At 49.9% G+C, this 16,439-nt stretch overlaps 1 protein-coding gene across 1 annotated transcript; it reads right to left on the reverse strand.

Annotated features, from left to right (window-relative positions):
* Positions 1 to 592: 592 nt before the first annotated feature.
* LOC309813156 (butyrophilin subfamily 1 member A1-like) lies at positions 593 to 14,401 on the reverse strand (the record flags this gene model as incomplete). The annotated part of the gene is made up of 9 exons (XM_082637739.1): positions 593 to 1,257; positions 1,668 to 1,694; positions 5,705 to 5,731; positions 6,810 to 6,836; positions 6,931 to 6,951; positions 7,220 to 7,420; positions 7,536 to 7,817; positions 11,362 to 11,709; positions 14,317 to 14,401. The coding sequence occupies 9 exons, from the start codon at positions 14,399 to 14,401 to the stop codon at positions 593 to 595; spliced, it is 1,683 nt and encodes a 560-aa protein (XP_082493865.1).
* Positions 14,402 to 16,439: the final 2,038 nt, after the last annotated feature.

Raw genomic sequence — 16,439 nt, forward strand, 5'->3', positions numbered from 1 at the left:
CTTAAATGAACACAACACAAGTTTTTCACAGGTAACAGAAATTTACTGAGGGTTGGAAAAATGGGTGTGTTTTATCCATCTCAGAATATGAAACACATAAAATAAAATACTAGACTTCTTAGAAGTCCATCAGCCACCCATTTCCCTGGAAATTTTTGGATGACCACCTTTTCTGGCTTAATAGTACAGATATCCCAAAACAGATCTGGGGACCAACCATCAGCCTCTGGGTTCTTCTGCACAAACTCAAATTGGATAAAGTAAACACCACTTTATTCTGCAGAGTAATTCAATCTATCACATCCAAACAGTATAAAAACCTCATGAAATATTTTTCATTACCGAAAGAAAAACAACTTCCCATAGTAAAATTCAGGCTACCCCAAAACGCGTTCAGAGTCAGCTTTTATAATCTGCTCCCTGAGCACAAGGCAGGAGCTGATGATTCTTATAACCACACACCCAGGAGTCAGCCTCCACAGCAACAGGGCAAGACTCCCAGCCATCCAGGACTCACCGCAGCAGCCTCTGTAACATGGAGTCTGCAGCTCCATGAAGACCCACAGCGAGGGGTCCAGGACAGTGACGGGCCCTATGGGGACACAGCCTCTGGTTGGCAGGGGAGTAATGGAGACTCAGCCACTGGCGGAGCATTAGCACCAGAGCCTGAGCTGAACCCCTCCCCTGGGAGGCTCACAGGCTCCTCCAGAAAAAAACTGTTATGGGGCACACGGTGCCCCTCAGACCATCCCTCCTTGGAACAGACGGTCAGGGACACATCTCCTGACTTGATCATGAAGTATGGAAAGATGGTCCCAAAGAAGGAAGCCTGGGGGAAGGAGAAAATGTGGGAGCCATCAGTCATGTTGTAGAAGGAGACATCCCCTTCCTTGTGGTCCAGGAACACCCCTACCCTGTGGAGAACCTGTCTGAGGGATAGCTGAGTCTGAGGTGCAGTACAGGCACAATATCCACTTTCAAACTGCCCCACAACCCAGAACCCCTTGTCTGGGGATTCTACATACCATTCGTTCCTGTTCACACCTTCCCTACAGACCCCCAGAGCCCACTCAGAGCTTCGGTCTCCAACCCTGATCTCCACCTCCCAGTAACAGCACCCTGATGTGATGCTCTCAAAGCCCAATACGCTCGAGGTGTCTTCTACGTTCACATTGGTGTCCTTCAAGGCCACAGTCGTGTTTTCATGAGAGAAGACAAGGTTTGAATGGGCAGATCCTGGATCCAGAGTGACAGGCCCTGCAGAGAAAGTTGCCTATCATGCAAGGCCCTCCCCTGCCCCATAATAAGAGCACACAACCACCCGCCAACCTGGACTCTCAGCTGCATGGGGAGAAGGCTAAGCCCCCCTAGATTAGAAACTTGTGACTCAAGTTCACAGCCTTCCAAGCAGGAAAAGGATCCACAAGACTAATTTCAGAGTTACATATGTCACAGGGCCCTGAGGACCAGCCTGGACTTCAAAGACTGAAAAATATCTATTTAGCCTCCAATATCAGTCACACCCACCAGCCCCACCTATGTGACTATCAGCACCACAACGCCCCACCACCATTGATGGTGCCAGCATCTGCATCACCACTGAGAACTGAAGGAGAGGCCACGGGGCCAGCAGTAGGAACATCCAGAAAGAACACGAAGTCACTCACAGGCCTGGAACTTCTCCTTCCGCCAATCTACAAGAGAACCACACGTTTCATATCAGGGGTTCGCAGAGACTGTACATATCAGGGTCAGTGCTTAGTCTTCTGAAGCATACTGATGTGAGAGTTATAAAGGAAAATGTTTTGGAAACTTTCAACTGATGCATGTATTTCTTTTCTCTCTCTCTCTCTCTCACACACACACACAGAACCATCATGCTTCAGCCTCCCTTGAAGGCCAAGCCATAGACCTTAACACTGAGGGATTGAGAGGCTTGATATCAATTTGAACGTAAAGGTCAATGCCCAGATTTCACTATAAAATAAAGCTTTCTGAAGTCCCTAGCCACTCATCCATCCTGAAAACTAGGTTTTCTGGAGAAACAGTTGGGGATATCAAAATTTCCAAGGCTTTCATGTAATTATCAAGAATTAATTGAGGGGCTTCCCTCGTGGCACAGTGGTTAAGGACCCACCTGCCAATGCAGGGGACACAGGTTTGAGCCCTGGTCCAGGAAGATCCCATATGCCGCGGAGCAACTAAGCCCGTGCACCACAACTACTGAGCCTGTGCTCTAGAACCCGCGAGTCACAAATACTGAGCCCGCGAGCCACGACTAACAAAGCCCGCGCACCTAGAGCCTGTGCTCAGCAATAAGAGAAGGCACTGCAGTGAGAAGCCTGCACACCGAAAGGAAGAGTAGCACCTGCTCGCTGCAACTAAAGCCTGCACACAGAGACCAAGAACCAACACAGCCAAACATAAATTAATTAATTTAAAAAAAAGAGTTAATTGAGCCACAGTAGAAACTAACATACATTGTAAAACAACTATACCCCAATAAAAATAAAAAATAAAAAACAGAGCTTATGACAAGGAATGTCAAGTTTCCCTCTAGAACGTTGTACTTAATTATTTCCTTTCGTCAGTTATAAAACTACCTTTTCATCCCATCTTTTGATAGGTAGTGAAGATATATGTTTGTTCATGTGTTTATTGATTTGGAATTTCTTCTTTTATGAATTGCATGTTTGTGCCAGTTCCAGTGTGTGTGGGGGGGTAATTTTATACTGACTTACACTAGGTCTTTCTCTATTTAGCATTTTAAGCCTTTGTATATCACATCCAGGGCAAGTATTCTTCCTTTTTGCCATTTTTCTTTGTATTTTGTTGTTGTATTATGGTGTTTTGATGAGGGAAGCATTTTATTTTTATGAAGTAAAATATGGCATAATTTAAAAAAAAAAGAATTAATTGAGCTGAATGTGCAGGTTATCTCTAAGCCAGCGGTAGAGAGAATACAACTTGGCTTAACTGAACTCAAAGGATGACTATAAACCATTAGCGCAGCGAATTCGGAATACAGCATCAGAGAAATCTTGCCCAGTTAGGAGGCAACGGAAAGGTTCCAAGGAAGGGAGACAGATGTTCAAAGTGAGAAAGTCACACATTCAGTAAGAGGAAAGACACTAATAAATTCTCTTCCCCCTTTTCACAGGGTTAGTGAAGCAAAAACATCCCTATATGCGAGGGAGAACCCAAAATACTGGATCTAGTCATCTGCTTCCCCCTATAGTTGCCCAGAGAGGTTGTAAGCTTCTAGGAGAACCTCAGTGAGAGGCCCCCAAAGATGTCCATGTTCTACACCCCAAAATGTGTAAATACGTTGTGGTAAAGGGAACTTTATGGATGTATTAAAAACCTTGGGATGGGGTCAAGGGTAGGCGGGAAACAACAGCGCCTAACTAGCTAGACAGGACCTGCCGCTCCTCAGCTGACCCCAGACCAAGGATCTTAAGGACCAGGTCAGGCTAGTCCCTCCAGGGTGATGGCCTGATATGACTAAGGGAGAGCAGAGGGACCCCTTTCTCCACTGACCCAAGGCCACACAATCTCTTCCAACCTCCATACTCCCTTTTGGGAAGAAGAAAGGAAGCTTGCCGCCACCCAAAGCAGAGCCTATATGAGTCATGGGACCCTGAAATGTCTGCACTGGGAGAGCTGTTGCCTCCAACAGGGTGAAGACGCGGGAACAACATTAGAACATTTGTAGAAGTAAGTAAAGGACATTTCCGTGCACATTTGGGGTGCAAATTTGTGACCACCATCCCCACGTATTACAGGTTCATGCAGAAATTGGCACTTCCGTCTCTGTTGATTTGGTTGATGGAAATAAGATCACAAAACCTGGCCTGACCCATGTGACCCTTTGAGAAAAAAAATGAACTTTAATTTACTTGTTCTTCACCAAGACACTAGTTGACACCCAGCTATAAATTTATGTATCACAAGTGATAGAGATTAACAAGAAGAAGGGGGAGGAGCAGAAAAGAGAGTTGGCATTTAATTGTGAGACTCCACAATGTATCGAGTGTGATGCTATTCTTCACTTAATTTCCACAGCAAATCATGAAATTACAAATTGTTTTTCCAATTCTATGAATAAAAAGAGATCAAACATTTGTCCACCTCACACTATGAACCTGTCAATATGAAAATGTTGATTCTAGTGTAATGGGATTTGTCCTTGCAAAATAGAAGGGTGTACAAGATGTACATTAAAACACATGCTCTTTAATCTAGCAGGTAAGGGGGAGATGGTAAAACAGGACTCTCTGATCTTCATGTTTAACATATAAACCCCAGGGAGAATCGGTAAGAATCCCTAAGATGAGATCCTCAGTCCTCATGCTTTCTTCACCCCTTGGTTTACCCCTCTCTGTCTCTCACGATCTATATTCCTGACTGTAAACAAAAACATTCCAAGCAGGGAAAGGGCGTGTTACACAGGCTTTGAGGGTATAGATCTTTAACTCACCCCAAAGCTAAAGGGTCCTTGGGACAACCTTACATTGCACTAGGATGCCCCATACCACACTCCTGCCCTGACCACTACGGGAAGATTGAGATGGTCTCATTATCAGAGGCAAACTCAATTAGAGGGTTACCTCAACATGGCTTAAAAATAAATGTGTCTTGACTGAAATTTCTCAAAGCGGTATCAAGGAGTTGATTACCCTTCATGCACCCAAATAACTTGCACACCCTCTGTGTGCTCCCCAACTCAAACCACCATGGTTGTGCCTTGTGGTCTCTCTTCCACCACTACAAGTAACCCCAATCTCTATAAGACAAATCTCAGATACACTACTTCCTCCTCATCTCCTCCTCTCTTCCTCCTTCTGGTCTTGTCTTCCTTGATTTGCTCCACACCCTTTCTCTGGGAAACAATTGTGACTCCTCTATGTTTCTTCACACATTGCCCCTAATACACCTAACCAGGAATGAGCCTATCAGCGAACACAGAGTTCTCCAAAAAGGAGACATAATGGTTGTTACATTTTTGTTCCTATTACACAAACATATACACAGGATTTTTCATATGATTTCAGATCTTTCACAGACCCTCACCCCAGGAGTCCATCAACATCCCAGAAGTTCTGGACCCCAGATCCAGAACACCTGCCCTAGAGCAACTAATTCCTTAGCAACCAAGGAGGCTTGGAGGAAGAAACTGAGTTTGGACAGGGAGTCAGAGCATGAGGAAGAAGAGAGAAGACCAATATCCCAGAGGACCAGGAAGAAGCAGGAAAACCAAAACTAGAGCCAAAAGGGGTAGGAATTTTGGAGCAAGAGGGATCAAGAACCGAGGGCCCCCTTGGGAAGACCTGAGTCCTAAGCAGGCAAGCATGATGTCTGAAATCTTCCAGAGATGAGCGATTCCTGATCCACACAGTCGTTCCCTGCTGCTGTCCCTCCTCACACCTGACCTCTCCAAGGTCACCGCACCAGTGAGCAGTTCCAGTTGGGCCAGGGGTTTGGGGAGGGCGTTGCTAACCCTGACAGTGCCCTGCAGCAGAGGACAGGCCGGAATGGAGGCAGATCTGTGTTCCAAGGAGGAGTCCCTGCGGTCTCTGGATGGAGGCTACAAAAGTGACAAGGAGACCAGGGACATCAACCGCACCCTCATGTGTCCCCTGATGGAGAAGAGGGAAGAGTCCAGGTTGGGGAGGGGACGCTACAGGAACTCAGAACCACTTACCTGCATACAGCTGGGCCTTCCTCCAGGCTGAAAGGGAACACACGCTGGTGAGACCTCAGCCAGAACAAGCCTGCTTGCTGTGAATCCACTGGCCTGTGCCTCCCCTCTGCTCTGCAGGTAAGACTAACTACGGTCGTGGAGAGGCTGAGGCGAGGTGACCCCCTGCTATGTGCAGACAGCAGGTGTTGTGGGAATTTCCCTGGACCACAGGTCAGGAGCCCTGCATTACAGGCTGACTTACACCACTGTCCCGCTGCTGCTGTGTGATGTTTGGCAAGTCACTTAGCTGTTCTGTGCCTCAAAAACCTCAAAAATTCTTATTCTACCTACATTGACTTTTGCCGCGAAGGATCAAAATGTTTTCTACTATGTGTGAAAACATTTTAGGGAATACAATATAAATTATTCTATAATTTTAAGAAAGCATCATCATATTCAGTTTTTTTCTGGCAAAGGTATATTTGGGAAATAACTTGAAATGGGAACTATTTAAGGACAGGAATGTGAGATGAGTTCTGGGGTAAAAGTGGCTAATATTTCTCAGATGAAATATTTCTAGAGATAAACATCACTATTCTGGGGCATTGACAGCCCTTCCCATCATATTCCCATACATGGTCAGCCCAGCTATGCCCCCATAACTTTTTGATCATCACCCAAAGAGACTAGAGGGAACAGACCCTCTTTGGATGCTGTTTTGGGGTGGAGACAGGAGGTCACACTCCTAAACTGAATCACCCCGCTGATTTGGATAGCTCCTTTAATGCAATCTCAGAGCACATGACTTTTGCTTCCAGGTACTGTCTGAAAACCAGGGGCATTCAAGGCTAGAAAACTATCAATATGGTGGGTCAGTCAAGGCTGGAATAAGACCCAGGGTGCATGATGGACCCTGGGGTCACCGTCACACCCAGGTTCCCAAGCACTGGGTGGGAATCAGCAGCCCGGATCTGGGAGAGCCCTTGCAGCTGGGTTCTGCCTCCCAGCAGCCTCCACTTCCGCCCCAGGGAGGGGGTCCACACGGCTGTGTCTGGACAAAAGCAAGGAGAGGGACGCCTTGTCACAGGAGGACAGGAAACCCAAGGACATCAGGAGAGTCACTCACCAGCCAGGTAAGCGGATTTCCTCCAGTCTGAAAGGCAACACACAGGAAGCAGGTGAACTAAGAAGCAGAATGTCTCCTCTGATGGGGATGCAGAGAGCTCAGGGGGAAAAGCAGAACTTACCGAGTTCTGTCTGGAGTGCCGCTGAAAGAGAGTGCAGAAGAAGCATGAGCTCCCATCCCTAAGAAAAAGAGTCCACAAAATACCACCTCTCTGTGTGTAACCTGGAGAAGGTTCCAACCCCAGACCCATCGGGGCCTCCCTGGCTCCAGCCATCCACCCTGGGTCTCCCCAGCCACCTGCCCTGAGCCCGGATTTCCCTGGAGCCCTGGACTCAGGCAGGCCCTGTGGTCGGTCATCCATCTCAGAGCGGCTGCCATGCTCTCCAGCCCTGGCCACTGTCCTGCCTTACCTGTGTCCTTCAGCACCTGTTGCTTTGTCCACCGGTCCAGCTCCTTCACCACGCGCAGATTCTCCTTTTCTCGCATCACCAGCAACTTCCTGGAATGTTCTCTCGTGGTGTAATATCCAGCCCCAAGGAGCAGGGCCATCAGCACAGTCAGGCTCACTGAGAAAGCCAGCTTCCAGGGAGAGGCCTGGGGGAAGAAGGGCTCTGCGGCCCGGCCAGAGGCCCCCTCAGGGCCACCACCCAGGACACCCAAGCCCAGCACACTCAGGAACGCCCAGCCTCTCACCCAGCCCTGCGGGAAGCAGGGAGCAGCGCTGACCTGGGATGAAAATAGCCATGGCCTTCTCCTGGCCCAGGACAGTGTTGAGGACGGAGCAGGTCACGTTCCCTGCAGAGCTGTCTCTCACCACCAGAGCCACTTCCACGCTGAACAGCCCTTCAGCGTCCTGGGTGTGGGCCTCGGAGAACGCCAGGAACTTCTCTCCGCTGAGGCCTCTCCACTGCACCTGGGGCTTCGGGAACCACCCTGAGGCCGTGCACACCACACGGACGCCATCCTTCTCGGGCCCTGTGATGCGCACCTGAGGGGCAGAGCCCACACCTGCGGGAGGCAAGATGTAGAGCCCAGGGGGGCCGTCTGGGTCCTGGGGACCCCAGCAGTGCCTATGTGTGCACAACTCCAGTGGGAGCCCTTCGCCTTGCATTCTGGGGCTCTGGGGCAGGCTGTTCCCTGCAGGGAGAAAGGCAGCCGCCCTGCCACGGGGAACACAAGGAAGGGGTGTGGGGACCTCCGGGGGCTCAGAGGGCTGAGGATCTTCTCCCCAGTCATGCAGGTGCAAGGGCTGACGCCGAGTGGAAACAGGAGGAATGTGGTCCCAGGTCCCATCCTTATCCTCGACTCTCCTCACCTCACACACTCTCCCAGGGCATTGGCTTCCACACCCACTGCCTCTCTTTGAAAATCACCACCAAAATTAGGTCAGGTGACAACCCTGTCCCCTGAACTCCCCTTCTGTACATCCACATCCAATGGGTTATTTCCACCAGGATTCCTCACATACACTTCAAACTTAAAATTCCAGAACTGAATACATGATTTTGCCCCATCTGTGATAGATTGATTGTAAAAAGATTCCCAAATCTTCACTCCGTCTTTATATCCAGCTGGCCCTCGGCCACACACTTTTTGAGGCCTTCACACTCTGCCTCTGGGCCGGGTCAGGTGACTCAACTAGCCAGTGAGAGACTAGGCCATGTGACTCAAGCAGAGGTTGTAACATCCTCGTGCCATTGGGCTACCCTCTGCCACAGGGAGGACATGTTTGGTCTGGTGCAGCCTTGCCAGCTGAAGCTTTCCTAGATCAACCAATACCCAGTTGAACAAACCCAGCATAGGTCCTCATGGTGACCTCCTCAGCTGACTGTAAGGACAAATAAGAATTAAAATTAAGAGGCATCATTCTCCACATTGAAAATAAAGGAAGAGATTCCCCTCCCATCCTTTTTCTTAGAACACTTGCTTTAGAAAACCTGTAATTGTAGGTATTTTCTCCCCACTTCCTTTTTTTTTTTCGATTTTTAATTTTTTGGCTACACGCCACGCGGCATGTGGGATCCTCGTTCACCAACCCAGGATCGAACCCGCAGCCCCTCCATTTGAAGGGCGGAGTCCTAACCTCTGGACCGCCAGGGAAGTCACCGCCTCGACTTTGAAATGTATATAAATCCTTTTTGAAAACTACATAGGCCTCTTGCCAGCTTTGGGAACCACGAATGCCTTTCTCTAGGACCTGGGAGCCATCTCTTTGAAATATAAATGTTAAGGGAGATAGCACCCAACTTTCGCCTTCCCTGTGGAAGGGTAGGAGCCAGACTTCAGTGGACACTGAACTCCAAGCTGTAAAACCACCTTCTGTCATAAAGCCATAGAATTTGTTTTTCCTCTGGATAAAGCCAATTAGCTAACATAGATAGTCACCTCAATTACCAGGAAAATTGAGGGTGAACTATGTGATAGATGGTGCTATCAAGTCCTCTGACCTGAGGATTAGTTACTGTTTACCTTGAAAACATGTATGTAATGGGTTGTATCTGCTTGACTTTATAAAAGGGGGAGCTTTCTCTCTGTCTTTGTGATCTCTTAGTAGATTGCCTGTGATGTGTATCCCACTCTGGTTTAATGCCCATTCAGTAATAAAACTGTATTCTTTCTCTACTAACTTTGTGAAGACAATTTCTGGTTTGGGATATTTTGTTTTTAATTGTATTTCCCCAACATCACCAAAGATGTATAAAAACTCCCAGGTAAGATTAGTCAAATACAGTCCAGATTCGCTGTACTCCCTTCACGCCTGAGTTAAATAAATGGTTATTATTATATGCCACTGTGATTTTTGTGGCTGTTTGTTACACAGCATTATCATGGCAACAGATAACACGTGTAAAACAAAGAATGTTGCCCACCACACAATTCTACAAGGATCAAGTCATTAGCACTGTAGCCAATCACTGACCGTACACCCCAAAAGGAATTCAGGACAAAAAAATAGGATAAGGCACTCTGTGCTTTGGAAAAACAGGCCCCTTAGATAGTTAGAGATATCTCAGGGAAAAAAAATTTAATGAACCCAGGTTCTTGCATCTTCACATACATAGAAAAGCACTAAAATCATTAACTGAGGTGTCTGATCCTCGTGATTAGCAGTAAACTTTCACCGATATGTATGCTTGTCTGCACACATTTCATAGCCAAAATCCTGTATAAGCTGGCTTCTCCTCCTACCTCTTTGGAGCAGTTTCTCAGAGCTACTGAGAGACTGTTTCCCAGATTATATAGCCCTCAGTAAGACCCTGAATCAAACTCAGCTCACAGCTCTTAGGTTGTGTGTGTTTCTTCAGTCGACATACAAAATTTTCAATATTCCTACCACTAAACAACAAACAGCCAAGGCAAAACCCTGGGAGCTTCTGCAGTCCCCTCTTCCCCTCCAAACTGTGTCCCCAAATCCACTCACTCAATTGGGTCGGCTTTCTAAACCTCACTCATGTCTGATCCCCCCATCACTCTATGTGATCCCATTGCCTCTATGTGAGGTCATCCTCTTGACCTCATCACTGCATCCATGCCTGCAGCCTGGCTCACCTTTCATCCATCCTCCTCACAGCTGACAAGGGGAACGTTCCAGGCACTGCTCTGTTTAAAATTTCCTCAGCAATCCATCAACATCCCATAGCACAGCATGCAAACTCTTCTATGATCTCGAATTTGCCTTCCCCCCACAAACTCCTCTCCTCTTCCCCCCAATTCCCACTACCTATGTCCCTCAGGGACCACACACTCCAGCCCCAAGGACCCTTTGATTAACTGCTAGTAACTGCCATCACCATGCTCTCTGTGGCCCCTGCCTTCTCATGGTCCAGCCCATCAGCATCAAGGGCTTTTTGGAGCCTGGTCTGGTGAATGCAAGTGCCTGCTCCAGTGTGTATTACCTGTGAACTCCGCCTGATTGCCCCAGAGAGCATTAACCAACCCCTTCTCTGTGCACCCTCAGCCAGGAACATCTCTTCGTCCCATTATCGTCACCTCTTACCCCCCTCCCATTCACTCATCTTATCAAACACGAGTGCTGGCCTGTGTGCTCAGAACACACCAGCCGCACTCCTACCTCAGGGTTTCACGCCAGGTGTTTCCTCTGCTGGGAACTCTTGGTCCCACGGATATCCACATGGCTAAATTCCTTCTTCCTTTGAGCTTCTGCTCAAATTGTCAAAAAAGCCCAACCTGAGGCCCCATGCAACACTGAAGCCCTCCTCACCCCTGGTCCCCTTCCACTTCTTTCCTGGCCTCTTATCCTAAATACTTACCACTTCCTAACATCCTCTATAACCTAGTTATCTAGTATTTATGGATTGCCTCTAGAATATAAACGCCACAGAGCAGGGAACATTGTTTGGTTCACTGATGTATCCCAGGTGCCCAAAATAGGATGTGGCACAGAGTAGGCTTTCGATATATTTGTACTGAATAATGGAATGAGTGGATGAGCCTCCTGTTCATCTGGAAAATGAGGGGCTGATTTACATGGTCCCTGAAGTTCCTCCCAGCTCCAATATTCCAGGTCAAAAACATAACTCAAGTCACCAACCTGCCACCTTCAGCTCCAAACTCGCCTCTTCGTAGAAGTCTCCCTTTCTGAAGAAGCAGGTGTACAGCCCAGTGTCTGAAACCTGGACCTTCTGGATGCGTACGGCAGCCTCCCCCTGGGCAAGGAAGTCGCTCACCAGCGAGGTCCGCCCTACGTAACGAGCCATCTGCCCCTCATTCTGCTCGACTCGGTTTTGATAGATGAACACAGCTTCTGAAAACTTGGAGCGGAACCACCTCAGCTCCATGTCTTCTGCACTTGTGGGTGGCAACACACGACAAGGCAGTACGGTGTCTCTGCCCAGCACTGCCACAATGGGATCCGAGGGGCCAGTCACGAAGAACCCCTCTGTGGACACAGACATGGGAGTGAGAAAGGAAGAGAGGCACAGAGTGAGAAAGGAAGAGAGGCACAGAGTGAGGGCAGGAAACACACACAGTCTGGTGGGAAGGCCCGGGCAGGCTGGGGACAGATGTTGGATAACATGAGCCATCATGGCCTGAGGGATTGAGCTGTGATAATTCTGAATCTCCACAAGACACTCTGATCACAATTTTATGACCCAGAAGTGATGTCACAGAGAATCCTTCATCCATCTCTACTGCTGTTTTCACACTCTTTCATGGAGAACTCTAAGTCAGTGGTTGGCAACCTTCAGCATGCAGCAAACTCAGCAAGAGGGCTTGTAAGGGCCTCCCTGGTGGCGCAGTGGTTGAGAGTCCGCCTGCCGATGCAGGGGATACGGGTTCGTGCCCCGGTCTGGGAGGATCCCATATGCCGCGGAGCGGCTGGGCCCGTGAGCCATGGCCGCTGGGCCTGCGCATCCGGAGCCTGTGCTCCGCAACGGGAGAGGCCACAACAGTGAGAGGCCCGCATACAGCAAAAAGAAAAAAAAAAAAAAAAAAAAAAAGAGGGCTTGTAAAACACACAGTGCTACCCCCTCACCCCCGCCCTGAGCTTCTGAGTCAGTAGGTCTGGGGTGGGCCCAAGGATCTGCATTTCTAAAGAATTCCCCGAGGGCTTCCCTGGTGGTGCAGTGGTTGAGAGTCCGCCTGACGATGCAGGGGACACGGGTTCGTGCCCTGGTCCGGGAAGATCCCACGTGCTGCGGAGCGGCTGGGCCCGTGAGCCATGGCCGCTGAGCCTGCGCGTCCGGAGCCTGTGCTCCGCAACGGGAGAGGCCACAACAGTGAGAGGCCCGTGCACCTCAAAAAAAAAGAATTCCCCGAGATGCTGATAATGTTGTTCCAGGGACCTTACCTTGAGAACCATAGCTCTATCCTGGCCCCTCTTGGACAGGACTGAACCCTGACCAAAGAGAACACCTGTGGCCTAGGACAGAACTCCTTGATCACTCAGCCACACCCAGAAACATCCCCACTGACACCCCTAACTTAATTATTTGTGCTCATGACTTTCTCCTCAGCTGACCTACAAGTGCACTGAAAACTAGACGCAAATGTTATTTTCATTAAACACCTGCCTTTACTCTCGTCACCCACAGGAGCCCATATTCACCCCACCGATATCTTCTCAGAACCATTGGCCTTCTGAGGCCTCGTGGATGGGCCACGACATGACCCTCCTGCAGCACAGCCCCGCCGGATCTCCAAAGAACGACTTCTCACTCCTGAGCTGCTCAGACTTGGTCTGAGTCACCATCGTGTCTCACCTGGAGGATGACAGTAGACGCCCTCCCTGTGTCTTCCTCTCCCCAGTCCCATGTCTGCAGCTCTTCAACCTGGAAACCAGGTCCTTACTCTGCTCAAAGCCTTGCCATGGCTTCTCATCCCCCCAGTGGACCACAGGCCCTGTGGGGATGACCCCCAGGGCCTCTCTGACCCCAACTCCTGCATCTCTCCCTCTCGCTCACACTGTTCCAGCCAACACTCCCTCCACAGTCCCTTGAACATCCCAGGCACACGGGAAGCTTTGCTGTTCTCTCCTGCAGAAACCATCCTTCCAAGGGACCCCTCACAGGCTCACACCCTCCTCCAGGTCTTTGCTCTCATCTCCTTGTCTTCACTGACCACCTCACTGAACACGCTGCTGCCCGCTTCCCACCTCCACACCCCTGACTCCCCCCCACCCCCGCACACGGCTTCACTGCCCCCCTCTTCTCAACTCTTTTTTTTTTTTTCGGTTTATTTTTGGCTGTGTTGGGTCTTTGTTGCTGAGCACAGGCTTTCTCTAGTTGCGGCGAGCAGGGGCTACCCTTCACTGATGTGCGCGGGCTTCTCATTGCGGTGGCTTCTCTTGTTGCGGAGCACGGGTTCTAGGCACGGGGGCTTCAGTAGTTGTGACTCGCGGGCTCCAGAGCGCAGGCTCAGTAGCTGTGGTGGACAGGCCGAGTTGCTCCGCGGCATGTGGGATCTTCCCGGACCAGGGATTAAATCCGTGTCCCCTGCATTGGCAGGCGCGTTCTTAACCACTGCGCCACCATGGAAGTCCTCTTCTCATCTCTTTTAACAAACTGACTAATATAGCTATTTCTTGCATTTATTATTCATGGCCTCCTGCTAGAGTGTAAGCTCTAAAAAGACAGGGATTCTCTCTGTTTTATTCAAGTATAGCACCTAACACGTAGTCGACACCTTATAAATATATATGGAATGAAATGAAGTAATGGATGAATAAGAACTTCAATACCAATAAAGCTGGGAAACAAAAGTTAAGTGGAAAAGTATGGTCATATTTTTGACAGTTGACATTTTAAAACATCATACGTTCATAACTGAACAACCGTCAAGGTCCCTTACCCTTATTTTATGGTTTAGAGACTCTTGTTAAATATTTAATAACAATTACTGGTTGGGGAAAAGCATCATGATTTTTCTAGAGGAGGGACTCCTCAAATAGCAACTAACTCCTGACGGTTGTTGGAGTTGAACCAGCCCAGCTCCCGGGGATCCACTCACCCACGAGGACACAGGACGAGGGGTGGGGCACACTCACCTGCTGACCCCCCAGTGGGCAGCTGGATGAGGAGGAGCAGGGAGGTGAGGCGGCAGAGCGCACAGCAGCTGGAGAGATCCTCCATGTCCTCAGCTGGGGAGACGGGGCAGGAGGCCGGGCCGGCCCGGAGCGCTGGGGCCCCAGAGGGGAGGCAGGGCTCAGGGCCAGCAACAGCGCCCCCAGGAGCAGAGCCCCCTGCTGGATCACTATGCTGGTGAGGGCGTGACCTCCCACAACCCTGACACCCAGAAAGCCCTGGGTCTGGAGCTTCCCACCCCTGGAGCAAGCCTCTGTGGGGCTAGACAACCACTAGGTTTGCTTGGGAAAAACACAGTCCTTCCCTTCCCACCCCAATGGCACCTGCAGTACAACCCACTCTGCCCAGAAAACCAGGTGCTTCCTTTGTCAGCACCAGGGGCCCCGTGGTGGAAACGTCCTCCATCTCCTCATTATTCACGACCACCGGTGAGGCCCCGGGACAGAGACCCATACTCAGGCCCCTCACCACGGAGGACAGGCCAGCTCTCACTTGTTGTCCTTCTGTGGCCCCCAGAGTGACCAGGAATCACTGAGAAGCCTCAGAGACAAACTGCGTCCTCCTCAAGGACACTGTGGGTCCATCACAGGTACCCTGTGCTGCCTCTGTTGCTTGTTCAGTTGACCTGAACTTCAATCCCACCCAGCCCTGTCCTGAGAGGGACCAAGACATGGTCCTGCACCCAGGTGCCCAGTCCATCCCCACTGACAGGTTAATCCTCATCCTCACTGTCTTTGAAGAAGATTTCTGCATTGGGGTAGAAGATCCCAGTGGAAACTCAGCAGCCAAGGAGATAAATGAGTCCTGGTCAGAGAAATGACGCAGTGTTCAGGGTGGGGGATGAGGCAGCTTAGGGTCCTGGGAAGGACAGATTCTTGGGGCTGGCTGCTGAGTCCCCGAAAGCTGGGGCACTGTCTGTGTGAAGACCGTATCCAAGTTTCTCAACCTTCTCTGCCTGTTTCCTCATCTACAAAATGTGCATGTTAACAGCATCTAGATGCCAAGGTTTTCATGAGAATCACATGAATTTATATTTCTAGAGTCACTACATGTAATTAGAACGGGGCCTATTACTAGTAAGTGCCAGAGATACAACATTAAAATGAAGGAAGGAAGGTACACCCCTCACCGCAGTTGTCCTGGGTCTTCCTAGAACCACACCGTCATCCAGCGCCACCCACCCCTGCCCCCAGCCCCACCTCCTGCCCATCCTCCTCACAGCCAGCTGCTCCCTGCTTTCTCTTCTTGGCCCACAGGTGTCTTCAAAACCAACCTACCTGCTTTGAAAGGCTGGGGCTTCTGAAGTGTCTCTCAACTCAGCAGCAGGAGAAGGTTCAGGGATCCCAGCAGACCCCAAATCTGCCCTCAAAATTTGCACCTGAAGTTGGTCACTCTGAGCCCCAAACCCTAATTCCAGATCCAAATCTGAGTTCCTCACGTCTGAGGGGCAGGTGGCTCCCAGGAGAGTGGAGAAGCAGCAGAGTCCGGCACAAGGGTGTCTGCAGAGACCAGACCATAGGGACCCCGCCGAAACGATCCCAGACAGCTGAGTCTACCTTTCTCTGGTTCCTTCCACTATTTGAAAGTGAAACTTGGAAAAAGCAATCCCAGCAGACTCTGCCCTGTCCTCTGGACAGTCACCCAGTGATCAAGAAGGAAACAGCATGATCAGAGCAACAAAAGAGAGTAGATACAAGTAAGCTGAAACCACCCTGAGGGGGACAGATAGACTCACAGACTCGATAACCATAATTTGGACAAGTACTGCACTCCTGGGTGGTTCCTAACCTCGGGAGTGGGTACTATGTGTGTGGCACAGCCAAGAGTACTCGCTGGCCCCCTGCCTGGTCTGTGTGCACCAGGGGCTCGCTGCTGAGATGATCAATGTCAGCTGGTAAACTGCACCGGAACACAGCCCCCAGTGTGGCTGTTTTCTCTCCTTCCCCAACAGATGACCCAGGAGCTCCCCACAACCTGGCAGCCCAGGGGTTAACCCCAGGCCTCAGGAGCTTCCACGGCCAGCTCCAGGACCCTGGCCCTGCCCATGCTGAATGGGCAGGTCTCCAAAGAAAAACCAGGGAGACTG

Source organism: Mesoplodon mirus (assembly GCF_964341445.2).
Source record: "Mesoplodon mirus genome assembly, chromosome: 12".
In the NCBI taxonomy this organism is placed as follows: domain Eukaryota; kingdom Metazoa; phylum Chordata; class Mammalia; order Artiodactyla; family Ziphiidae; genus Mesoplodon; species Mesoplodon mirus.